General features: G+C 46.7%; 1 protein-coding gene across 3 annotated transcripts in view; it reads right to left on the bottom strand.

Annotated features, from left to right (window-relative positions):
* The window catches only part of WNK3 (WNK lysine deficient protein kinase 3), a 96,590-nt gene that overhangs the window by 23,443 nt on the left and 46,241 nt on the right, over window positions 1-26,906 (bottom strand). For all 3 annotated transcript variants that reach the window (XM_083158711.1, XM_083158713.1, XM_083158712.1), the window contains exons 3-11: window positions 25,825-25,997; window positions 18,384-18,604; window positions 11,747-11,904; window positions 11,199-11,287; window positions 8,984-9,203; window positions 7,902-8,181; window positions 4,562-4,758; window positions 4,241-4,330; window positions 232-4,149 (exon numbers count right to left, since the gene is read on the bottom strand). In XM_083158711.1, the coding sequence (XP_083014837.1) occupies window positions 232-4,149; window positions 4,241-4,330; window positions 4,562-4,758; window positions 7,902-8,181; window positions 8,984-9,203; window positions 11,199-11,287; window positions 11,747-11,904; window positions 18,384-18,604; window positions 25,825-25,997 (5,346 nt within the window). The remainder of the gene's footprint in view (window positions 1-231; window positions 4,150-4,240; window positions 4,331-4,561; window positions 4,759-7,901; window positions 8,182-8,983; window positions 9,204-11,198; window positions 11,288-11,746; window positions 11,905-18,383; window positions 18,605-25,824; window positions 25,998-26,906) is intronic.

Raw genomic sequence — 26,906 nt, 5'->3', positions numbered from 1 at the left:
CAGCAGGATGCACCTTGCAAATCTGGTTGCCATGACGAACTGGCCCCCAGGATTAGTCGAGCCCTGTAGTAAAGCTCCATGTGATGTGTACACCGTTTGTGCCTGTCTGCTTTGGCAGGAGGAACTCCAGGACAAGTCTGTAAAACCCCTTGCCCCAGACAGAGGCAGCCAACATTAGAAATTATACTGACCCTTCATCATACTATAGCAGAGTTAAAACCAGGGCCTTACCTGCTGCGAGTCTGCGTCCAACTGATACATCTGGCTTTGGGCCACTGCACCCGCAGCCGGAAGTTGGTAGGCATCCTGGTGACTCATCGCCTCTGTTAATCCAGTTAAAATTGAGCGGGCTGGTTGCAAATTGGAATTAAGGCAGCCAGACTGTTGAGAAGATTGATGGCCGTCAGGGTGGAGAGGAGGTTGCGGCTGTACAAGGGGCGTCGAAGCGAGCTGCTGTGCTGGACCTTGATAAAACATCTGTGGCAAACTATCTGAAACCTGCTCCTCGTGTGTTTGTACAGGCGGATGCTGGTCGTGTTGGACTTTAGCCAATGATTCTTGAGAAGCTAGGGGAGCACCAACAACGCTTTGGTGGGCATTTTGGTGACCTTGAACAGGTAAGGGGTGACCACTCAGACCGAGCTCAGGGACACTAGGTTGCGCGTTAGAAGGTGGAACAGAGAATTGCTGATTCAGAAGAACAGACTGTGCAAAGGCCGGATTTGTGGGCTGTGGCCCTGTCGATTGATTGATATCTATCTGCCTTTGTTCTGCATCGGAGTGCTTCAACGGGGCTTGCTTATCTGGTGACTGAATAGCTTGTTGTGCATACACATGGTTTCCGGCACGCATTTCTGGTCTGTGGTCTTGTGGCGGAGTCAAAGTTTTCTGTAAGTAAAGATTTGCTGGCTGGTCGACGCTATCTGGCTTCTGTGCGGTCGTCACCGCTTGCAATGGGTTAGTCAGCGGTTCTGTAGCCGGTACAGTATTATGTACATATACAAGTTTATCTGAAGGCGGCATATGTAAATGAATGGAAGTGGCAGGTACCGCGTGGCTGTACAAGACTGAACCGTCTGAGGGAGGTGTGTGCTGCATTGGGGCGAATAAAGGATGAGAAGTGGGGGGCATAGTTTGGTTCACGGAAACAGACTGGTTATTCAGGGGGGCTACATGATGGGTATATAACGGTTGATCAGCACAAGTAGCAGTAGTCTGTTGTAGGTACACCTGGTCGATCATGGCAACTGGTTGAGGTGTATAAACTGGCTGAGCAGCTGGAGAAACCGGCCTGTTCCCATGTGCATGCTGTTCGGCCGCAGGTTGTGTGAGCGTAAGCTGATCCCCACCGGTTATTAGGTATTTGTTATGTACATGCTGTGGATATCCTTGCTGGTCAACTGGAGGAGTTACTTGTTGACTACCCACTTGTGGAGGTGACTGGACATAAACTGGATTGCCAGATGGTGGGTTGGTTTGTGGATAATATTTCGGTTCATTTGATGGAACTGTCTCGTGGTGATATAAAAGCTGATCAGTGGGAGCTTGCTGTGAATTCATAGGTCTGTTCTCCGATGGTGTCCCTTCATGCTGGGAAAAAGCAGCTTGCTCAAGTTGTTGCCCCCCATGGTGCGCATACCTAGTCTGCTCCGATGTTGGCACCCCATGTTGAGCATATACAGTCTGCTCTGCTGGTGCGCCCCCATGCTGTGCATACATGGTCTGCTCTGAAGGTGGCCATCCATGCTGGGCATAAACGGTCTGCTCAGACAATGGGACCTCAGGATGGACATAGACAGGCTGTTCAGGTCGTGACCCCCCAGGATGGGAATAGAATTGCTGTTGCTGCTCGCGCTGTGATTGAACACATTGCTGGGCGTATACTGCCTGTAATACAGACTGCTGCTCAGGCAGTGTAACACTTTGCTGTGAACACAAGGGATGCTGTTGGGATAGTGTCAAGCCTTGCTGTGTATATACTGCCTGCTGTCCAGGTAGCGGCACGGTTTGCGCAGCAAATGCTGGTTTATCAGTTGGTGGAATCACTTGCTGCACATACACTGGCTGGCAAGGTGGTGGAACAACTTGCTGGACATAGTGTGCTTGATCAGGCAGTATAGTTTGATTTGCTTGCAGTAACTGTTCGGCAGGTGACAAAGTTTGCTGGACAACAAACCCTGGATTTTCAGATGATCGTCCAGTTTGCTGGGCATACATGTTCTGCTCAGTTGATGCCGCCTGCTGTGCATATACTGGCCTCTCAGTTGATGCCGCCTGCTGTGTATATACTGGCCTCTCAGTGGATGCCGCCTGCTGTGCATATCCCGGCTGCTCAGTTGATGCTGCCTGCTGTGCATATACCGGCTGCTCAGTTGATGCCGCCTGCTGTGCATATACTGGCCTCTCAGTTGATGCCGCCTGCTGTGCATATACTGGCCTCTCAGTTGATGCCGCCTGCTGTGCATATACTGGCCTCTCAGTTGATCCTGCCTGCTGTGCATATACGGGCCTCTCCGTTGATGCCGCCTGCTGTGCATATACAGGCTGCTCCGTTGATGCCCCCTGCTGTGCATATACTGGCCTCTCAGTTGATGCCCCCTGCTGTGCATATACTGGCCTCTCCGTTGATGCCGCATGCTGTGCATATACAGGCTGCTCAGTTGATGCCGCCTGCTGTGCATATACGGGCCTCTCCATTGATGCCGTCTGCTGTGCATATACAGGCTGCTCAGTTGATGCCGCCTGCTGTGCATATACAGGCTGCTCAGTTGATGCCCCCTGCTGTGCATATACAGGCTGCTCAGTTGATGCCCCCTGCTGTACATATACTGGCCTCTCCGTTGATGCCGCATGCTGTGCATATACAGGCTGCTCAGTTGATGCCCCCTGCTGTACATATACGGGCCTCTCTGTTGATGCCACCTGCTGTGAATACACAATCTGATCAGTGGATGGAGCTTGCAGTGAATATACAGGCTTCTCAGCTAATAAAGAATGATGTGGGTAAACCGGCTGCTCAGCTAACAAATTTGTTTGGTGAGGGTAATACACATGATCTTGGGCTACTCTATCTTGTTGGGTATGTGTGAACTGTTCAGACATGGGAAAAGTTTGCTGTACATAGCTCAAGCGGCCTGACGCCTGCAATAGTTGCTGATTGTACATTAGTTGCTCTGGTAAGAGAGCCGCTTGCTGCACATACATGGTCTGGTCAGAGGGGGCGACAGTTCTCTGAGTCTGGTCAGGGGTTCCAGCTGATTGTTGTCCGTATGCTTCCATGGAAGGAATTTGGATGTAAAGAGGTTGCTCTGCAGGATTCGGTCTGGCGTTAGCCTGGGGAAGAAGCTGCTCTGAAGATGCTATGACATGTTGAAGGAACGCTGGCTGCTCCACTCCAGGGGGCTGAACCATCTGCACGGTGTATGCAGCCTGTTCTACATCACAGGATGTGTGCTGAACAGGAATCTGTGACAACGGATGCTGGCTATAAGGAGAATACTCATGCCCAGATGATGGCAAAGTTTGCTGCGCATGCCCAGAAGCCTCATTGACAGCAGATGTTTGTGTATTACATGGCAAATACTCTGCCTCGTACTGTTGCTCCATACATGGTATGGCCGCTTCCTGTGCTACAACAGTGTGTGGGTATATTACGTTAGGTGGCTGCTGCTGTGCTAGTGCAGTTTGGTAAGGGGATTGAGGGTTTGAACTGTGAAGCTGCTCTGGGTGCGGCGGAATATGAAAGTTTTGTCCTTGTTGATACATTGAGGGATCATTGAGAGGTACAGCGGCTTGTTGTACAGCAGGGAGCGCATACTGCTGCTGGGAATTAGCCTGGACTACCATCGCATTCTGGTTCTGATGCATCACGTTCTGTATGCCGTACTGATTTAATATAGGTGGATGGCAAGCAGGTAGCAGGGATGGAACGTGATTATTATCCCCAGGTGTAGCTGAAAGAACCTGCAGCCCACAGGCGTCCAACTGAATGCCGGCTCTGGTTTGTGGATTTGCCATTTGTCCAGGCAATATTTGAGGGGACAGTGCAGAAAAGGTTGACTGCAATACTGGCATCCCTGAAGGATCTAAGGTGTTTGAGTGAGGGACCGTTTTCTGTTCTGAAGAATATACCAGTTGTCCATCCAAAGGCTTAGAAAAAAATAAAAAAATAAGAGATTAAATAAAATAATGTGGGAGCCGATCCCCCCCCAGTATAGCGAATACTTTACAGAGTAGTTACCTGCGCATGAATCTGTCCATCGGTTAGCGGTTGGTATGGAGAGCCAGGCTGAGGCAGACACTGCACCGGTAGCATCTGTGGCATGGGCACCTGTATAAGAGATAAGAGTCTGTAAACCAAGTAGAACTATATTAACTCCTAGAGACATGGGAATGGCCAGATCTACTGACATTTTTTTTCTCTCTTTGTTCTTTAAATGCAGAATTTCGAGAATGTAAGAACTGCCTTTTAAAGTGATCAGAGAGCTTGCAGCAGCTCCCTTAGCCATGGTCATCCTCATAGATCACACGTCCAACACACCATTCCTTACATAGCACTCACCGGCTGTGTCTGCTGATAGTGTCCCATGACGTGCTGCTGTGGATAAAACTGTCCCATGTGACTGGCTTCTGTTTGTGGCATGCCAGACATCCGCTGCCCACTTATTGCATCATGAGAAGTGGTATAGATTGCACTGTGCTGGCTGGAATTGTCCGACGCTGCCACTGATCCTCCCCCTGTATCTGACCGGCTTTCGGCTAGGACAAAAAGAAAATAGATTATGATGACCTGGAAAGTCACATTCACATTTAAATCTATAAGCCTAATTGAAGTCCAATGAGAACTCCATTTCATGCATATGTAAATATTGCAAGCAGTGGTTATGTTCCAAAAGTAACCCTGTGCAAGAGGTCAAGCACAGGCCAGCGCTCCCTTTAATGAGCACTATGTTGCAGACATTTAAGCACCTGCAAAAATTGTTGTGAGTTATGATACAAGTACACTCACCCCACCAAATGGAGAACAACACAAGCAAATCAATCTGAAAATACTGCACACCCTGTAGCCCTCTGCTGTTCACATGGAATGGACGGCTATATAAACCACGTCCATAACTGTAACTTACTCATCTGCCTTTAGGAATAGCAGAGGCACGCTGGATCAATAATCCCAGTTCTCCCAGCATGCTCAGTGCAGTCATTGCTAGTGCTGTATTCCACTTGGGGCACTGAGGGGTAGATTTATTCTGTTCGGTGAAGTGATAAAGTGTCTGTTTTTTATCACCGGCCAATCAGCTCCTACCTGTCATTTTTCAAACTGAGCCTGTAACTTTAAAGTTAGGAGCTGATTGGCCGGTGATAAAGTACCAGCCACAATATCACTTAAACGAGCTTAATAAATCTGCCCCTGAATTACCAAACCACCCGATTCTTAATGCTGATCAAGATTTAGGACATGGATCAAAGTTCTAAAACTCACCAATGAGAAGTCATAACCAATAATGTCTAACATTAAAGAACCTTATACAACACCTGCAAAAACAGATTATAAATCAAATACCCGTATAGTCGCGACAGGGTAAAACGCAGTCCCTGATATTGCGGCTATGTTCTACAGGTCTGTAAATGCTCCTATATTGGCAGATCTTATGCAGCCCACACACGCACCGATCCCGGCGTGCGTTGTGGGCTTAACTAGCACACATAGCATCGCATCGTATGCCTTGTGCATGCGATGCGATGCTGTGCTAGAAAAAGCTAGTACAAAAAGTATGTGCAGCACATACTTTTTGTACTGTACGATGTGCCGCGGGAGCGCGCACCCCATCGTACAGCATCGCACCGCCCGCATCGGTGCATGTGTGGCCTCCTTAACAGAGCAGGCCTGACTGACAATGAGCTAGAGTCTCCTATGTATGGGTGCCATACAGTGAGATCCCACTCTATATGAAATAGTGACCACCACCTTGTTTAATTAGCAGGTTCTAGACCTTAAGCAGCCCATACACGCTGCTATGAGTGCTGACCCGATGTGTGCTTTGAGGTGCGCGCTCCCGTGCACCTCATCGCACAGTACAAAAAGTATGTGCTTGCACATACTTTTTGTACCTAGTTCTCATCAAATCGCATCGCATTGCATGCACAACGTGTGCACATGCAATGCAATGCGATTTGATCCGTGCTAGTACAGCACGGAAAGCACGCTCACAAAGCAGCGTGTATGGGCTGCTTTATAATCCAATTGTATCCTTTTTCCTGATTCGGGATCCTGGAGTTTTACTGTGCATAAATGTGAGGGCAACTGCAGCTTGAGAGGGATCCTGCAGATCAGTCTCTTGAAAAATGGGGCCTAATAACCCTTTCACACAGAAAACCAAAATAACCGGGTGAAGCAGTTCTACCTGGCAATTTGCTGAATAACAGGTCCTTGTTCTGTGTGAAAGGGTCAACCCACGTCGTAAATCCCAGGTTTCCGACAAGGGAATTAGGACCTGGGATTTACTTTTAAACTAAAAGGGGACCACTGAATTATTGTAAGGTAAGTTTTGCATGAAAATAAATCACAACAGAGAGATAATAATTAGGGATGAATTGCACAAACACTCAATAAATACAATTGTTGTGGCTTTATGAAAGACTTATTGTAGCCAACTAATCCGATTAGGCTTTTGAAAGGAAGTAGGTAACGAGTTACCAATGCAGTGCCATTCTTATGTAATAGGTTGGCAATTTGAAAAAATAAAATCTTGTACAATTACTTTCATTTAAACTGCTTTAAAGAACATCTGCCTTTCTGGATGACCTTTTGCCATTTAATAATATTGTTTAAAGTAAAAAATACCAATAGCTTAATAAAAAATACTTCTGATTAGTGTCCTAAAAGTCACCTTAGGTATAAGCTGCATCCATTTTTTGGAGTGCCACATCCTGCATCTAGATATAGCGCTAGGGACCCCCAATATACAGAGAAGCCTTGACGACGGCTTGGGGGCTTACACATAAATTTGCGCATCTATATGTAACCAATATCTCTGAATTCTATTATCATGTAGTGTTCTAGACTGGTTACTAATACCATTCAGGGGTAGATTTATTAAGCTAGGTGAAGTGATAAAGTGTCTGGTTTCCATCACCAGCCAATCAGCTCCAACCTGTCATTTTTCAAACAAAGCCTGTAACTTCAAAGTTAGGAGCGGATTGGCCGGTGATAAAAACCAGACACTATCACTTCACCGAGCTTACTAAATCTGCCCCTCAGTGAGAAACTATGGATTGTTACTTACTCAGTATTACCACTCCTCCCATGCACCTGAATGGTATTACTAAACTAATTGAGCACCTGCCACTAGCTAGGTATAAGCTGCATCCAACCTATTTCTATGATCTGAACAATCATGTACCTTCAATGTGCTAGGAAAAATTAAATAAAGGTTACTAAAGACGACATTGGCACCCCCACCCACCCACCCACTACGGTACTGTGATTAAGGAGGCTGGACTAATTCCTTCCAGATAAGTTTATTATTGGGCTAATATGAATTTTAAGCTAATTGCGCATTGCAGAATATTTTATAATTGTTTTTTCATGTGGTATTTTAATATATTATTGAATTTTATGCTTAATAAAATAATTTTGAATAGTAATCTATATACTTAATTTGCGCTCTCTTAATTTACTATTTCTTTAGTCTATTAAGTAATTTTCCAAGTTACCATTGGGAGCTGCATAATTTAAATATTTGCGGATCTAGGTATATAGATAATTTTTAAGTTTACAATTTATATACATATACTTTTATCTATAGTAATATGTGAGTATAGATATTGCGCCCGATTGTTTATTACTATACTGGTTTACTTCCACAGGCCTGTAACTCTGGGCATTCATTGGGTATACCAACCTGTGACTGAGGAGCACTGCTGCTGTAACTGCTGGCGTACGTGCTGATCCACCTCGGTTTCCTCGCTCTCGTTCCCTACGGTTTGGGGAAAGCCAGCAGTAACAGAGGTGCCTGTTTGTACGATTGGTGCCCCAGCTGATCTGCTCTGTGAGTCACGCCGATCCTCTATGTTCCCAGCCAGTATCTTGCGGTCTCTTGTCTTCTTGATGAGGGACACGCGATCACGAATAGATTTGGACACAGCTTTACTGTCACTTTCGTGGAAAAATCCAGACTTAACCTACAGTAAAAAAAATAAATAAAAAGCCATAAAATGGTTGTGTACATGGAGATCCCTCGCATATTTTATGTGAACACACATTTTATATCTATATCTCTACCAATAATATATAATATTGTCAGGTACCCCGGGAGCAGGGATCACCCAAACACGGTACGGCAGGATTTTTTAAACAACGTTCAATTTTTTAGCTCAAGGTTTCAGGACGCTAAACCACATCTTCAGAAGCAGAACAGAGGCTGGGCTTAGTGCCCCAAAACGTTGAGCTAATAAATTGATCACTGTTTGACAAATCCTGCCGTGCTTGGGTGATCCCTGTTCCCATAGTAACTCTTTTTAACTCCCACAGCTTAAAGTGAGGGGAGGGGTTAGTTGAGGGGGAGGAGCCTAAACATTTTCTTTTAGTGCCTAACTCCTGAGCACCCACACTAACCCAAGGTGGTGGCAGTGTCAATAAGTTGATGACCACTGATTGTGCAACAATCCCATCTGTTATCTTCTAGAACAGTGGTTCTCAACTTCGGTCCTCAGGAGCCCCCAACAGTGCGTGTTTTCCAGGTCTCCACACAGAATCACAGGTGAAATAATTAGCTCCACCTGTGATATTTTAAAATGTGTCAGTGAATAATGAGTGCATCTGTGCACCTGCCGGGTGACCTGGAAACGTGCACAGTTGCGGGATAAACACTGTTCTAGAAGGTGTTAAATAAAAATAAATCGGTTTCTATGGTCAACATCCCACCTTCAATAGACCTCCCATCTTAGTAAATTAAGTATTGAGGTGTGGACTGCTGGATCTCACCATTTCATAGGCCACTTCATCCGGATTGTCTAAATCCACATTAAAGCCGAACTCTATAGCTTCATTGTCTTTGTGTTTTCCTTTGAGCTTTTTGGGATCTTCTACCCAGAGTCTCAGGGCCAGTGATGGGTTTACACCATCATCTTCCTCTGCTAGCTCTACTCGAAGGCCAGTGTCTTCTGCGAAGAAGGCGTGGTTTAGGAGGTCCTTAATAGATAACCTGGAACCAAAAAAAGACCATGATTAACAATAGCAGAATAAAGAATCAGCAGAGGTGCATGAATTTTACCTATACTATGATAAATAAAAAAGGCTCTATTCCACAAAAAATATCCCACAGGACTTATGTGCTTCATTCCACTGCAGGACATGGCCTTTGAGGATCGATGGTCATGAAGGGTGTGACCCTCTGCACTGCGTGTGACTATCCGCTTCTTTCTATATTCCCACTCAGAAGGTAAAGCATTTGTGTCCTCCCTAATGTGTACAATTGTGAAAGCTTCTAAAATAAGAGTAGCAGTGTTGTTAATAGGAACCCGGAATAATTTCTAGGATGCAACAGAGAAACGATCGATAAATCTAAAAGGACCACTTTTCATTTTAAGAAACCTCCGTAAATCTAATATTGCGCCCACCGTGCACCGAGGGGCAGCGCGGTAAGGGTGCTCCCATCTGGTGCCGAGGGGCAGCGCGGTAAAGTTGCTCCCAGACAGGTAAAGAGCGCCGAGTGTCAGAGTGGTAAGGTTGCTCCCCTCCCGCACCGAGGGGCAGCACAGTAAAGGTGCTCCCATCCTACACCGTGGGGCAGCGCGGTAAGGGTGCTCCCATCAAGCACCGTGGGGCAGCGCGGTAAGGGTGCTCCCATCCCGCACCGAGGGGCAGCGCGGTAAGGGTGCTCCCATCCTGCACCGAGGGGCAGCGCGGTAAGGGTGCTTCCATCCCGCACCGAGGGGCAGCGCGGTAAGGGTGCTCCCATCCCGCACCGAGGGGCAGCGCGGTAAGGGTGCTCCCATCCCACACCGAGGGGCAGCGCGGTAAGGGTGATCCCATCCGGCGCCGAGGGGCAGCGCGGTAAGGGTGCTCCCATCCGTCGATGAGGGGCAGCGCGGTAAGGGTGCTCCCATCTGGCGCCGAGGGGCAGCACGGTAAGGGTGCTCCAATCCGGCGCCGAGGGGCAGCGCGGTAAAGTTGCTCCCGCCGAGGGGCAGCGCGGTAAAGTTGCTCCCACCGAGCGCCAGCGCGGTAAAGTTGCTCCCAGACAGGTAAAGAGCGCCGAGTGGCAGAGTGGTAAGGTTGCTCCCCTCCCGCACCGAGGGGCAGCACAGTAAAGGTGCTCCCATCCTACACCGTGGGGCATCGCAGTAAGGGTGCTCCCATCCTGCACCGAGGGGCAGCGCGGTAAGGGTGCTTCCATCCCGCACCGAGGGGCAGCGCGGTAAGGGTGCTCCCATCCCGCACCGAGGGGCAGCGCGGTAAGGGTGCTTCCATCCCGCACCGAGGGGCAGCGCGGTAAGGGTGCTTCCATCCCGCACCGAGGGGCAGCGTGGTAAGGGTGCTCCCATCCTGCACCGAGGAGCAGCGTGGTAAGGGTGCTTCCATCCCGCACCGAGGGGCAGCGCGGTAAGGGTGCTTCCATCCCGCACCGAGGGGCAGCGTGGTAAGGGTGCTCCCATCCCGCACCGTGGGGCAGCGTGGTAAGGGTGCTTCCATCCCGCACCGAGGGGCAGCGTGGTAAGGGTGCTCCCATCCCGCACCGTGGGGCAGCGTGGCAAGGGTCTTGGGAACATAAAAACACCCCATGGATGTAGAAATGTTTATATAATACATAGCGCTCATAGAAATAGACTGCGGTCAGCTGGTTCATGTGAGCCCTCATATACTGCTGGCTCAGGGTAGCAGTATCTGAGTCACCTGGTTATGATCCCAACACAATTGGGGCAGATATATTGATATGAGCAGTCTGACAAGTCAGATGAAGCCCAAAAAATCTAGCATTTTGCATAACTCAACAAGATACACTCATAGTTCACCTAAATTTAAGTACTTCACAATTCCACACATTCACAAAGAAAACGCAGCATATTTCCAGGCTACTGTCATATGTCGGACTGTGCTCTGACTTTTACCACCATTGAGCTCGTTAGCGCGAAGCCTCTTTTCCGATAATAAACTTGTAATAAAATGTTCCATTATTTCCTGCTCATTATGGTCTCACCTTTCAGTCTGGTTCTGTCGGATGCAGCTCTCTATGATTTCTTTTACCTCTGGGTCAGATACTTTATTAAAACTGGCAGGTTTAATTCCCTGTAGTGACAAGACAGACAATTAATACTGCGAGGTGCTTTACATAAAAGGCATCCCGCCGATCCATGTACAGACAGTCAATGATGGAGCAAACGAAACACAATTAAGGGAATGGTGTTAGTGTGTGTGGGGGGGGGGGGGGGGGGGGGGGGAGGGACGACCACAGAAATTAACCAATGTTTCATCTATTACAGGCATGTCCAAACTGTCGCTCTCCAGCTTCTTTGAAACTACACATCCCAGCATGCCTTGCCATAGTTTTAGCATTCCCTAATCGCAAAACTGTTGTAAGGCACGATGGGACTTGTAGTTCCGCAACAGCTGGAGGGCCACAGTTTGGACATGCCTGAGCTATTACAACAGAAGGAGGAAAAGGTAAAAAAAAAAAAAAAAAAGTGACACGTTCATCCAGATATATTTAATCTAGAAGGCATAATTCGGAATAGAAGGCAGACGTACGCTGGTCACTTTGCGGTAGATCTGAGCGGCATTCTGGCATTCAGAGTATGGGTATTCTGAGGTAGCCATTTCAAGCATGCACATGCCGAATGCATAGACATCCACAGACTCATCGTAATGCTCCTCATACATTTCTGGGGCCATGAATTCGGGGGTTCCTGGGGAGAGAGTCACAGTTGGCGTTACCTTCCGATACAAATCAATAAATCGATCCGTAATAAAAGCACATGCAAAAAGTTGAAACAAAATAATGTAAAAAAAAAAAAATCACACTGCTAGAAATAAACAAAAAACAGATTAAGTGAATTATTTGGTAAAGTGTTGTGAATACTTCATTAACTATACAGCTAAAGTTATGGACTGCAACATTTCATATAAAGACACACTGTAACAAGTGCTACCTTTAAGGGGTGCGATTTGGCCTAGAACTCTGGTAGCCAACTACAGTCCTCAAGAGCTACCAACAGTCAAGGTGGCCATACACACGCAGATTTATCTTCAGATCTGGCTGGTTGGAACAAAAACATGGCTATGGATGAGAGTAAATGACAGTTGACCATTTGTTTGGAAATGCTGGAAAACTGACAAACTGTCACTCATCCATAACCATGTTTTTGTTCCAACCAGCCAGATCTGAAGATAAATCTTACTAGTGTATGGGCACCTTTAATGTTTTCCAGATCTCCTCACAGAATCACAAGTGACGTAAATAGCTCCACCTGTGGATCTTTTAAAATATGTCTGAGTAATGAGTGCACCTGTGCAGCAGCTAGGTTGTCTGGAAAACGTGAACTGTTGGTAGCTCTCGAGGACTGGAGTTTGCAAAAACTGACCTAGAAGGTTAGCCAGAATCGCTCCATTTGTACACTCCAGGTGATGACGCCGCCACTTTCGCCCAGCCAAATGGACTGTGCAGGCAAGGCAATTTTCACTAAGATACTGCGCACGTATTTGGCCACGGCTGGGGATGGCAAAATGTAGTTAGCCGTCTATATCAGATAATTATAAGCATCTTCATTTTAACTCTGCTTAATCATCATTAAAAAAAAAAAACCCTAGGCCTCCAGCCAGTGTGTACACGGATTAACTCTAATATTTATATTAGTCTCTGATGTTTTAATTGCATTATCCAGATTGGAATAATGCAACCTCCTTCTATCTGGCCTCTCTGTCCTCTGCCTCCCGCCATTACTACAAACCCCTACATTGGCTCCTCACCAGAATCTAAGTAATGCTTCTTTGACGTACAAAGCCCTCAGATTTTCTTTCATATTTACATATCTGTCCTCTTCACAAAAAACGCACGCGACCTCTCCTACCAACTGATTACTTCCTCCTACTCCCAGCCTCCAAGATTTAGTATGTGCTTCTCTCTTCTCTGAAATGATCTCCCTCTCAGACTCTTCACCACTCAAATCAGCCTCTCAAGACCCAGCAATCTCTCATCCTAATGCACAATGCCTACCTCATCCGTCATCCCGGTCTGTCTGCCCCACTAGATTTAGCTATCACCAGCAGGGCCCTTTCCCCTCATGTGCTTTTCCTTCTCTTCCTTATACTTTAACCTACTCCATAATTACACAACCTCAGCACCTGACCCTGGGATGCTGCCGCCATGCTGTTTACTTGAGTGTTAATGTTTATATACCATGTACAGCATTATATTGACTTTAAGTTAGTTTCCTTGTTCTGTTCATTTGTTAAAGTATTTAAGGCAAGAGAGAACCAGATAATAAAACTAGTTCTGTAGTAATAAAAAAAATAAAAAATATTTATCTCCCAGTTCTCATGCTGTGTTTACAATTAAGAACTGGCAGAAAATCATTATAGGGAAAACCTTCTGCATGCTGTACTCCAAAAGCCAGGAGAGGAAACCTCACAGAAGGACAATGTTCTTGCGTCAAATTTTTTCCGATTACCCCATGCCTTTAGTCCATTATCAGTGACTTTGCTATTTGCCCATAGTAGGGATGGCCATCGTTGCCTTTGCCATCGATGGCAAAAGTGCAACTGACTATCGATAGTGTATAAGTATGCAATGGATGACCATCAATGTTTTTATAGATCGATGGTCATCCATTTGTTTTGAAAGATTGGCCTCTGGGTCAATCAAAATACGGGGGCGGGGCTTCACGTGTGTCGGGGCGGAGCTATGCTCCATGTCCCGGGCCCCTAGATGAAAAAATAAAAATGAAACTATTCAGTTAAGCCTGACATCGATGGTGGGAAGCCATCTGGTTCTCCCCCATCGATGTCAAACCTATTCGACATCGGCCATATACCATCGATGGTCAATGGCCATCCCTAGCCCATAGATAGTTTATTTTCATCCCCCTCACATCACAAAGCTGGGTTGCGGTCCAACCCTGTTTATTGCAAGCTGGTGACATCACTGCCGACGAGTCATGAGCCAGCGCTTGGCGATGAGATCATCCCCATGCGCTGGTTCTTCCTATGCTGTGAATGGGTACTGAGTCGCGTCGATCTAGAGTACTCGTTCACACTGCACCCTGGTTGAACCAGTGTTCAACTCTGCTTGTTGCCAGGATTGAAATGCTTGACCCAGCTTATTTCCACACTGCACAATATCCCAGGTTTCTGTAAGTTTACATGCAATAACATGGGATATTGCCGGCAGTGTGAACTGGGTAAAGAGAACAAGTAAAAAGTATCTACCTCAATATTTACTTTAATGGATGAAAGTACAGGACACAGTTAACGCACAGTGGTTGGTAGTAATGAGGCATGTGCGCACACAGCTGTCATGACACCTGTCATGCGGGGTTGGACATAATTACGCAGAAACATTTTTTTGAAGATAAGAAAAGTATCTCTGGCGTTGGATAACTGCAATAACGCTGGACTGTAATGTGAGCACTGTTCTCACAGACAGATTCCATACATCAATAGCCACAAACTCCCGTCCCCTAAGAGACCTGTGGTATAATAGCAGTGCAAGTGGTCCCAAGGTAATCGCCTGCTAAGAACTCTTCTCAGGGCCCACAATACAGATTACATATATCCTGATGGATATCAGTATGGAAAGCAGACTACAGACTCCCTTTAATAAAGGAGCTAAGGAAATAGCTGCTGCCAGATTACATATTTGAACATTTAATTCTATATTGAAAAAAATATTCTGCTGCATTAAACGGTACTCTTTACTTATCACGGCGCCCATCGCGGGCATTGAATGCACTTAAAAATAGGGTGCGATGCGACCGACGCGATGCCCGCGATTTTCCATAGGGAACAATGTTAAATGTCTCAATTGACCCGATTTTCCTGTTCAATGCCTCAATTGACCCGATTTTTCCATAAACAATGTTAAATGGCCCACAGAGGCCAAATAGTCCCCCTGAAGTGTGAAATGGGCCCAACAATTGTTAACGCCACCCCACGATCAACGTGAACCCGAAGCGTAGCGAGCGCAGCGAGCCCGCGAGGGTCGGCGGTACGCGTCCTACGACCTTTTCATACCCCCACTATCCACATCGGCGTGGAGGTGAGAATAGAATAGTGTGGCGAGCGCAGCGAGCCACCGAGCCCGAAGCGTGGCGAGCCCCGCGAGGGGACGCGGATACCTGTGAAGCCCGCGAAGGGAAGCGTTTACCTGTGAAGGTATCCGCGTCCCCTCGCCACGCTTCGGGCTCGGTGGCTCGCCACACTATTCTATTCTCAACTCCACGCCGACGTGGATAGTGGGGGTATGAAAAGGTCGTAGGACGCGTACCGCCGCCCCTCGCCACGCTTGGGTTGACGTTGATCGTGGGGTGGCGTTAACAATTGTGAGGGCCATTTCACACTTCAGGGTGCCTATTTGGCCTCTGTGGGCCATTTAACATTGTTTCCTATGGAAAAATCGGGTCAATTGAGGCATGTAACATGAAAATCGGGTCAATTGAGGCATGTAACATTGTTCCCTATGGGAAATCGCGGGCATCGCGTCGGTCACGTCGCACCCGATTTTTAGTGCATTCAATGCCCGCGATTTTTTTACCTGCGATGCCCACGATCAAAATCGTGGGCGCCGTGCTAGGTAAAGAGTACCCATTAAACAATTGGGAACAAAATAAAATTCCACCCTCAACTTTCTATTTCACAGCCATGCACTGGGTTTGGGTATGGGTCGACCGCTGAAGGTCAACGTAGCTTAGTAAACATAGCTTAGTAAACATAGCTTAGTCGACATGGCTAAGGTTGACACAAGCATAAGGTCGACAATGAGAAGGTCATCTTAAGTTTTTCACGTTAGGCCGACCCGTTTTAATGTACCAACCTAAGAACTGTCAACCTTTACTGGTCGACCTAATGTATGTCAACCTTCATAGTGGCAATCTAGCGACCGTATTGTTGCCAAGGGAACTCCCCACTAGGAAAACAGAAATGTTTTACATTGCTCTCTTATTATCTGTCAAGAGCAACCAATGCTTGTGTTCCATCCGTCTTAGAAATGCAGTATAATCATTTGTTTCACAGAAGGGGGTTCAACATGCGGCCTCGAACTGCAGTGAAACTACTCACCACCGCATGCTCTGTCACTGGCTTTATTATTAACGCTTGCTCAAAATGTGACATGGCCATGCTGGAATGTGTAGTTCCACAACACAAGGTCGACAGGAGTTTCAAGATTTTATTTCTTTTTTGTCTTGGATGTCCACATGGTCAAAGGGGTCGATCCCGAAGGGTGAGAGTTGCCGTTCGGGTGCTGCTTTCCCGCTGAAAACGGCACCAGAATTAACCCAAACTCGTACCCTTCGCAGGGCCGAATTCACTGAAATTTCCTCACATCCCTATGGAGGTGCAAGCACTTTTCAGCGAATTCGGCCCCCCGTAAAGTGTTCCCGGTACCACGATTATTCGCACTCGGCAAACCATCCGCACCCTTCAGGGTTAATCGGATCAACCCCAAACTGTACCGCCTCTTCTTGCATGGCTCGCCATGCTTTGGGCACGGTGCGTCATGCATTTTGTACACCTATTCTCCCACCACGATGTAGTGGATGGTAGGGCATGAAATACTGCCTTTCCGGCTGCCAGCTCAAACAAACAAAAACCCGGAAAAACCTTTTGCCTGTCGACCTTCCTACTGTCGACCCAATGCATGATTCAACCTATTTCATGTTGACCTTCAGTGGTTGACCCAATGCACCGTGACCTAATGACCATATACCCTGGGTTCTAATACTCTTCCTAAGACTGTCCATATCCCACCACGGTGGGAAGAGTAACACATTTTTTCCTGACTTCTTTATTGCACCGTTCTCTTACCCAAGTGGTTACCGAAATGTATCCATTCTCTGATTACCTCCCACCTTCACTACTGTAACTGCTTCCTCCAATTTGTCATTCCCCTCCCTGAGCAATCCCCATTTATTCCGTTTCAAATGCTGCAGCGAGAGAGGGCTATCCTACTCTTGTCGCCCCACATCGGTTACACTACTCTGGATTCTGTAAGGCATGAAAGGCCAGGGATGTGCAATTAAAAAGGACTCACATAATAGTAATAATGGAGTGTGAATACCAATTAAAAAAACGTGGCACGGATCAGAAAAAAAATACATCTATATATATCTATATAAATCCAACTCCAACAGGAATGAATAACCGTTTCTTACTGTTGGAGTTGGATTTATGAATTATTCTCTCTCTGGCACCAGAAGCCAGGTGTACTTATACTGTGGAGTGCCGGCTGCTCTGGATTTCTACCTATATGTCTAGTGTCAATTTGTGTGTCTCCGAAACACTGCCATCTGTTGGCAGCGAGTGAAACTACATCTCTTTCTCTCACAGATGTACAAACACAGAGGCAATCACAAGGTAGCAGACTAGCTTTTGAAGCATTTGCTTTGAGCGGGCTTACTAGTATATACATATATGTATTCAATTGCTGCTTTTTAATCCCTGTCCATAAGAGAATATCAGGAGACCTGGCAAATGAGCAGCCGGTTACCTGCGATTTCCACACGAGGCATACGAGTGTTATACGCAACCATTTGAACAAAGCATTAGTGTCTTCCGATGCACATAACTAGGCTTTTGTAAGACACAAGAGCCTGCAGAACAGGAAACCGTAGCAGTAAATACTGCAGTGGTTTCTAATGGAAACATTTTGCAGACGACATTTATCAGCCTGTTTGACTTAACACTTTAGAACATGGGTCCTCAAACTGCGGCCCTCCAGATGTTGTGAAACTACAAATCCCGGCATGCCTTGCCACAGTTTTAACACTTCCTTATAGCAAAACTGTGGCAAGGCATGCTGGGATTTGTAGTTTCACAACATCTGGAGGGCCGCAGTTTGAGGACCCATGCTTTAGAAGAAGAGCTTCCTGATGTATCGCATGCTTTTAACATCTGTAGCCTAGCAGCCTTACATAATTCATAACGATATAATCAGCTCAAAACATAAACACCTACAAAAAGAATGTGACTGCCTTTAGGTAATGAGGGCAGAGACTTTTACATGAGCTGTACCGACATATTTTCAGCTATTACGTTACTGTATAAAACAAAACGCACGCGGCTAGGATTTAGGATTCCAGCAGCTCTGTGGTGAATGACCTCAATGTATGTGTATTCGTGTAGCAAACATAAACAGGTTTATATAAGTAATCTGTTCGACAACAAGCCTCACCAATCACACTCTTCGCAAAGGATGTCCTCATCAAAGTGGCCAAACCAAGGTCTCCAATCTTCACAGAGCCAGTTGGTCCAGTAATGAAGATGTTGTCGCACTTCAAGTCTCGATGAATGATAGGTGGCGTCCGAGTGTGGAGAAACTGAAGCCCTTTTAAGATTTGTCTACACCAACTTCTTAGCACTTTGGGCTTCATGACTTTGAATCTTTTCAAGTAGCTGCAAATAAACACAGAATAGTGTCACCACCGACCTGAAACGCCATTATTACACATGGACACACAAAACAAACATAAGGATACTCCTATTCTGCAAATTCATACTGTCCCTACTATATAACGTCACCTTTAAGCATAGGCCAAAACTAGAGAGAAGAAGTTGTAGACAAGGTGACATAATGGAACTAAAAGGATTTATTACCCTATTGTGCAGAACACACCTGGCAGTAGGCAAAGTCCGGGGTTATACAGGAAAAAATAAAAAAAAAATAATAAAAACTCAGATTCAGCCATTAATACAAAATGTGAATATATTGACACTCTTTAGGTGCCCATACATGGTGCATTTTTTCGGGTGCGATGCGCGCTCCCGCCCCATCACACATATGCACATACTTTTCAAACTAGGTTTGGATTGCATGCGATGCTATCTAGTCCAAAACACATCCAATTATTTTACCGTGCATGGGCACATTTAGGGTGAAAGATGAACTGCACTGATTGGATGCCCATTTCTTACGAAGTACCCAAATAAAAGAGGAATTTGGTACCCACCAGTAATTCCATTGCTCCGATTCCATATGGGACACTGCAGGCTGCTTACAATGGGGAGTGGTGGACAGATAGGAGTCGGCACCTTCAAATCTTTTACACTTGCTGGCCCCTCCCTCTCCCCCATCCCCCCCAAACCTCAGTCTTAAAAAACTGCGTCCAAAAGGAAGAGAGACCAGGGAATCTTCAAGAACGGAGGAGAAGGAGAACAGCATAGCAGAATAGCATACGCATACACACCCACCCACACAATCAGGCTGGGCAACACAGCGCTGGGAGGGCGTGTAGTGTCCCCTGTGGAATCGGAGAACTGCAATTCCTCTTTTTTGCCTTCATTCCTACAGGGGACAATGCAGGCTGCTTACAATGGGGACATCCCAACTCTACCCCCATGGGCGGTAGAGTGCCAGGAGCCCTGCAACACTTAATGTTCCAACTTAGAAGTTGACGCAGCAAAAGTGTCAAACCTGTAAAATTTTGTAAAGGTATTGTGACCTTTCCACGTAGTGACCCTGCACACATCATAGAGTATGACCCTGCACCGCATCATAGAGTATGAAAAGCGAATCAGATTTTCTTTCGGACTCTGGCCCTTATTCAGATCTGATCGCAGTATAAATTTGTTCTCAAAATGGGCAAAACCATGTGCACTGCAAGTGGGGCAGATGAAAATAGGATACCGGTAAATCCTTTTCACGAAGTTCATATGGTATACTGGGTTCTCAATACAATGGGGAAGAAGAGGTCCTCTGCAGGAGACAAGCACATACTGTAGAACTCTTGGCAGTGGGTGTACTGGCTCTTCCCCTCTACTTCCTCCTCCACATGCTCAGTTAAGGAAAAACTGTGCCCCAGGAGAATGAACGTATGTGAGGTCAGGATTTAAGTATATGTGAGTGTGGTGAGATTTATACCGGCACAGCCTAAAAACATTTATAACTGGTAAATAAAACAGTTAACTCCTTGTAGAACACTACAAGCAAATATCACCTAAGTGACAACATAGACAACAAGCCAGAATATGTCACCCCTTGAAGGGACAACCAGATGCAGTAAAACTCCGCACAGAGGCAGGTTCCCAGTATATATGAACTTTGTGAAAATAATTTACCGGGAGAGGGATCTTGGTCCACCCCCAGACGATCTGTGCTGGGGCGAGGTGAGAGGGAATTGCCAAAAGCTCAATTTCCACACGCATAAAATAAACCTCCTATAAACTGTACTATAGGTGGTATTATACTCCTGGTAGATTGTCCAAAATCTTTCCCTCGGCTACTCCGGTTTGTTGGCGGGGCTGTGGGAGAAGAGGAACTCTCCACCATATCTGGTGGACTTGCCCTGTCATAGCCACCTTTTGGTCCCAGGTTCAAGACCTGTTGGGGTCCCTTTCTGGCACTACAATTACCCTAGACCCATGGTCCTTTTTACTAGCCATCCCTTCCAGAACCTAGACCCCCACATGAATAAACTGTTCTCCCATGTGCTAGCCGCTGCAAAATCACTTATAGCTAAAAACTGGAAATCACCCTCTCCCCCTACCCTACAGGCACTAAATAACTATATTGGATATATAGCAAATATGGAAAAGATCAGCTATTACCTCCACGACTGCCCCCATAAATTCTCCCTAATCTGGAATCCCTGGCTACTAGCAAACCATCCTACCCCTAACCGTGTATATCAGCCCACATGAGAACTGTCGGTGCCCTTTTGATGTCCTGCCCTCGGATCCTCCTCCTGCCACTATGCTCCTGTGATATGGTTAATATAATGTTTGTATGTCTTCTCAGTTGTAATCCTCAGACCTAGTCGTATTTTACTACTCATCACTGCTCTCGTGCTTTCTGGCACCCACGAATCCATAACCCACTTATTGCTCGCATACACGACCTGACCCTCCCCCCCCCCCCTCCTTTGTCTTCTCTGTCCGTACAATTGTTGTATCAAAATGTTTGAGCTATCTGCGTATAGCTATCACTGTTCTATTATGCAATTTGTTCACTTAGCTCTACAAGTCTAAATAAAGAGTTTAAAAAATAATAATAATAATTTACCGGTAGGTATTAAAATCCTATTTTCACTATCATTCATATGGTATACTGGGTTCTCAATACAAAAACTGCCCAAACTGGGCTCTTTGGCCAGGGCGTCAAATTTGTAATACTTTACAACAGTGTGTTGAGCCGACCAAGTAGCAGCTCTGCATAATTGCAGAGCTGACACACCCCGAGCAGCCGCCCAGGATGCGCCCACCGCTCTCGTGGAATGAGCCTTCACAGAAGGTGGAACCCGTAAGTCAGCCTCACCGTAAGCCTGACGAATAATAGCATAAATCCAACGTGCAATAGGTTGTTATGAGGCCGTCAAACCCTTTTTCTGGGCATCAGAAGCACAAAAAGACAATCCCTCTTGCGTAGCCTGGCCGTTCTACCAACATAGACCTTAAGTGCTCAAACCACATCCAGGTATTCCGGAATCCCAGAGTGACCCTTAATAGATGGAACCACAACAGCCTGGTTCAGATGGACAGCCAAAACAATCTTCGGCAAGAACTGCTGTTTTGTTCTCAGTTCTGCCCTATCTGCGTGAAACACCAGATAAGGACTCCTGGAAGATAAAGCACCTAACTCTGACACGCGTCTAGCTGACGCCAGAGCCAGAAGCACCACAGTCTTCCATGTGAGGTACTTCAAATCAGCTGACGCCAGTGGTTCAAACCAAGACGACTGCAGGAACTGTAAGACCACATCAAGGTCCCAGGGAGCCGTAAGTGGCACAAAGGGGGGTTGAATCCTCAAAACCTCCTACAGAAAGGTATGAACTTCCGGAATGTTAGCCAATTTCCTTTGAAAGAAAATGGAAAGAGAGACAAAATCTGTACTTTCAAGGAACCGAGCCGTAGGCGAAGGTCCAAGCCTGAAAGCAGAAATCATAGAAAACGATTCAGTTTAAAATCCGCAGGTGCAAACAAATTAGTTTCACACCAGGCTACATACTTTCTCCAGATCTTCTGAAAATGGGAAGCCGTCACCTGTTTCCTAGCCTGGTTCATGGTGGAAATGACAGAAGCATGAACGCCTTTTCCGGCTAAAATCTGGAGCTCAACCTCCAGGCCGCCAAACGAAGCCGCACTAAGCCCTGGTAAACGAAGGGCCACTCAGTGAGCAAGTCGACTATGAGAGGTAGATGCCACTGGGTCCCTACGACCATGGCCTGAAGATCTGCGTACCATTCCCTTTAAGGCCAGTCCGGGGCCACCACAATCGTATCCACTTCTTGGCTTCGAATTCTTTTTAGCACGCGACATATCAAGGGAATGGGAGGAAACCGGTAAACCAGGTTGAACAACCAAATCATTGTTAGTGCATCGACTGCCACTGCCTAAGGGTCCCTGGACCTGGAGCAATACTTGTCCACCTTTTTGTTGATCCTGGACGCCATCAGGTCGATCTGTGGTAAGGCCATGGCGTGAGCCTCTGCACAAACCAAGATCTTGGATACCTCCCTCATGTAGGACTTGTTCTTTATCCCCCCCCCCCCCCCTGCCGGTTGATGTACACAACCGTCGTTGCGTTTTCAGACTGAACCTGGATTGCGAGGCTCTGCAACAAGGGGGCTGCCTGCAGGAGTGCATAATAGACAGCTCGGGGTTCCAAACAGTTGATGTAAAGTTTGGACTCCCACAGAGACCATTTTCCCTGAAAAAGTCTTCCCTGTGTCACTGCTCCCCAGCCAAGGAGACTGGCATCTGTCATCAGAAGGACCCAATCCCGGATCCCAAAACGGCTGCCCACCAAGAGGTTTTGCGGGTGAAGCCACCATTGCAAGGACAGCCTTGCCTGGGCCGACAGACTTACCCGCCTGTGCATCTGCAGGTGGGAACCTGACCATTTGGCCAAAGGATCCAACTGGAAAGTCCGATAGTGGAACCTCCCGAACTGGAGCGCCTCGAAGGAGGCCACCATTTTTCCTAGTAGTTGGATGCACTGATGGACTGACACCAGAACCGGTGTAAGGACTGTCACTATCAGCAGTTGAATGGCTACCATATTTTCCTCCGGCAGGAACACTTTCTGTTCCACTGCATCCAGAATCATCCTTAAGAACTGGAGACTCCTGGATGGGGTCAGTGAGGACTTTTGCAGGTTCAAAATCCACCCGTGCGAAGACAGTACCGGCATTGTGGTGGTGATATCCACCGTCAACAGTTCCTCTGTTCTCGCCTTTATCAGCAGATCGTCCAGATATGGGATAACATTTACCCCTTGAGCCCTTAGCAAGGACATAATTTCGCCATCACCCTGGTAAAGATGCGCAGAGCCGTGGACAGGCCGAAAGGCAAGGCTTGGAACTGGAAATGCTTGTTTCCGATTGCGAACCTGAGGTAAGCCTTGTGCGGATGCAATATAGGAATGTGAAGGTATGTGTCCTTCACGTCCAAGGACGCTAGGAACTCCCCTCCTTCCAGGCCGGCCACAACCAACCTCAGAGACTCTATCCTGAACTTGAGCACCCTCAAAAAGGGGTTCAAGGATTTCAGGTTAAGGATGGGTCTCACCCAGCCGTCCGGCTTCGGTACTAACAACAGGGTGGAGTAATACCCTTTGCCCTGTTCCGGAACAGGTATTATAACCTGGGAGTCCTGCATCTTCTATACAGCTTGCCTAAAGACCAGCTGATCCCTTGCCGCAGCTGAAAGAATCGGTGCTGAACTCCTGCTTGTAGCCGTGCGAAATACCCCTGTCCCATGGACTGAGGCAAAAATCCTCCCACACCTGGCTGAAAAGCGACCGCAGTGCCCCCACCGGGAGTAGAACTCATGGAGGGCGAAATTTGCCAGTCCGAAAGGACTGCGGACTCTGGCCTGAAAAGGGCCATCTGGGTTGGCTAGAGGCAGTTGGGAGAAAAGTGGATTTTCCGGCCGTAGCCTTAGAAATCAACTCATCTAGTTCCTTACCAAACAGACGTTCTCCCGTGAATGGAAGGTTCTCCATGCTACGCTTGGAGTCAGCAACCCACTGACGCAGCCACAGAACCCTGCGGACGGAAACCACCATGGCTGAGTTACGCGCATTAATAGTGCCCACCTCCTTTTGCGTGTCACAAAGCACCTTAGCCACATCTTGTATGTGACAGAGTGAACCAGCCACCTGGGCCGTTGACATATCGTCCAGCAATCCCTCTTGGATTTGGGTCACGCAGGTATGAATGGACTTTGTCATTCAGCAACTAGCAAGTACCGGGCGCAAAGCCTCCCCACTGCCCATATACATAGACTTGAGGGTACATCTAGTTTTTTATCCACTGAACCCTTAAGTGTGGAAGTCCCGGGCACTGGGAGTACCATCTTTTTTGACAAACAGGACATGGAAGCATCTACAACTGGCGGCTCCTACCACACCCGCCTGCTGGCGGCATTGACGTGGAAAGTGGATTTGAAGCGTTTGGACACTTGAAATCTCTTTTCAGGATTTTTCCAACCCGATTTGAAAGCATCTTCCAAATCAGCCTGTTCAGGGAATACCACATCCTGCCTTTTTTGAGAGACAAAAAAAGGGATCAACGTCTACAGGTGCAGCCAGTGGAAGGTCAAGGACTTCTCTGATGGCTAAAATCAAAAAAATTAAAGACTCAGACCTCTGTAATACCCCTTTTACACCCCAAATCCCGGATCCGACCCGGCATTTGGATGAAGGATCCAATCCGGGTTGGATCCGAGATTTACACCATTTACACTGCGGTGCCCACCCGCAGTGTAGACTAAGGCGGCGCTTGGAGATTACATCATCTCCAAGCACCAGGACCACGGTCATCCCCGCCGGGACTGCTGATCGCTGTGCTTGGGGCAGCCAAGCACCAAGGTAAGCTGCTGGGCTGCCCCCGTGCACCCCCCAGCCGTCGTCCGGGAGGTGAATGGATGCCGCACACAGGCATTCGGAACAATAATGGCCGACTCGCACAGACCGTTGATCCCGCTTGGCATGTAAAGCAGGATGGCCTGTTGTGAAGAACCGACTGGGTGACTGGTACGCAAATTCCAGTTTGCACCCGCCTATCAGGATTAGATTTACCTAGGTCCTTGAAGGACTCCTGAAAGGCAACCTTGAAAAGCAACAGTCGTTCACCCACTGTGGGATACCTCAAGTGGGACAGGATCCCATCATGCGTGTCTGTCGGCTTGGCATCCTGTCAACGAGAACCTGTTGCAGCCCCAGCTGAGGAGGAGGCCTCTCTACCTCGTCTACCACGTGGGGGGGGGGGGGGGGGGGGGAATGATCCCCTGGCTCTACCCCTGTACGCCGGAGGCCCTCGGAAGGACAGACGTGAATAAATTCGCTTAGGGGATGGGGTAGACGAAGGCTGAAAAGGAGTTCTACCTCCAGTAGCCTGTAAAATTAACTTGTCTAATTCCTGGCCAAACAGAACATCGCCCATAAAAGCCAAGGCCTCAACCATTCATTTAGTCCACCTGTGTTGGAGGGTGTAAAATAAAAAACAAATAGGGAATGTTCACATCACTCACTTAACAGAAAAGGTTTGAGAGTAAAAAATATAAAATAAAAATTCATAGCTAAAAAGGGAAAATTGCTAATGTAAACTTCTGTCACAGAGCACAATGAAAGGAGTCTGGTGTACCGCACAAAGCTGTTAATCTGCAAAGAGGTTTACGTTTTTAAAGTGCCGGATGTCATCAGTTCCGTCACCAAGACAATGCATTTCTTCCCCTTCAGAGTAGACTCCCAGGAATCGTAGAAACGCACAATGTTGGGATGTTGAAGCCCCTTCAGCATCTCAGCCTCTTCTTTGAATCTCTGCTGCTCTGCTTTGGTTAATTTTCTGTCCTGGAAATAAAAAAATAAATAAATATGAATAAAGTTTGACTGCACATTTTGCTTAACAATACCGCACCATTACTAACCAGAGGTGAATTCTGCTTCGTACTTTCCGAAAAAGAAAGGTTAAACTATTACATCACCTACAATTTATGTGCAAATAGTTTGTACATATCAATAACATAACGGCTACAACAGTGGACATTAAAATGGACGTCCACGGATAAAATTCCATACACTTATTTCCTGATAAAGCAAACATCTCAGTGAAGGAATATCTGATGATAGGAACACATTATACCCTACTACACCATAACATTTCATTGCTCTACAAGGGGCTTGGCCATTTAACAACAATGCAAGATTAAGAAATTCAAAAAATCACATAAAACTCGCAAATAGGTGTTAAAAATCGAACATATTAAGAGAAAATATAATCTAACTATATTTATAGGTGAATTCCCCTGATCATCACTCAGCTATTCAATAGTTTCTGCGTTCGGGTGGGTGGTCACTAAAATCTATTTTTGAGCACACAAACCAGGACAAAATGGTAAAACTTACTCCAGTCTCGTGTAAATTATTTACTGTAAGCTGACGGAGCAATAGAAGCGCTCCCTGATATATACTGAGGTCTGCGTAAGTGCATTGTTATTGCTAAAGACACCACCATAAGGGTATAACTAGGTACGCCCGTAGTTAGGAATAAGGGGTAACAGTACAGCAAAACATTACGCAAACTGAGACACTGACTTATTTTCCGTTAGTTTACAAAATAAGTCAGGGATTTCAGATCCGGGCATTTAACACTACTGAATTTCACCAAAAGGGATATTTTTCAGGCTATAGGGGGCAATTAAATTGTGGCACGCAATAAAATATCCTTTAGGATGTGGCACCTGTCAGCCTCCAGAAGAA

Source organism: Crinia signifera, chromosome 9 (genome assembly GCF_055691185.1).
Source record: "Crinia signifera chromosome 9, ASM5569118v1, whole genome shotgun sequence".
In the NCBI taxonomy this organism is placed as follows: domain Eukaryota; kingdom Metazoa; phylum Chordata; class Amphibia; order Anura; family Myobatrachidae; genus Crinia; species Crinia signifera.
Note: the sequence above shows the minus strand (reverse complement) of the source record. Positions and strands in the feature narration are given on the sequence as shown.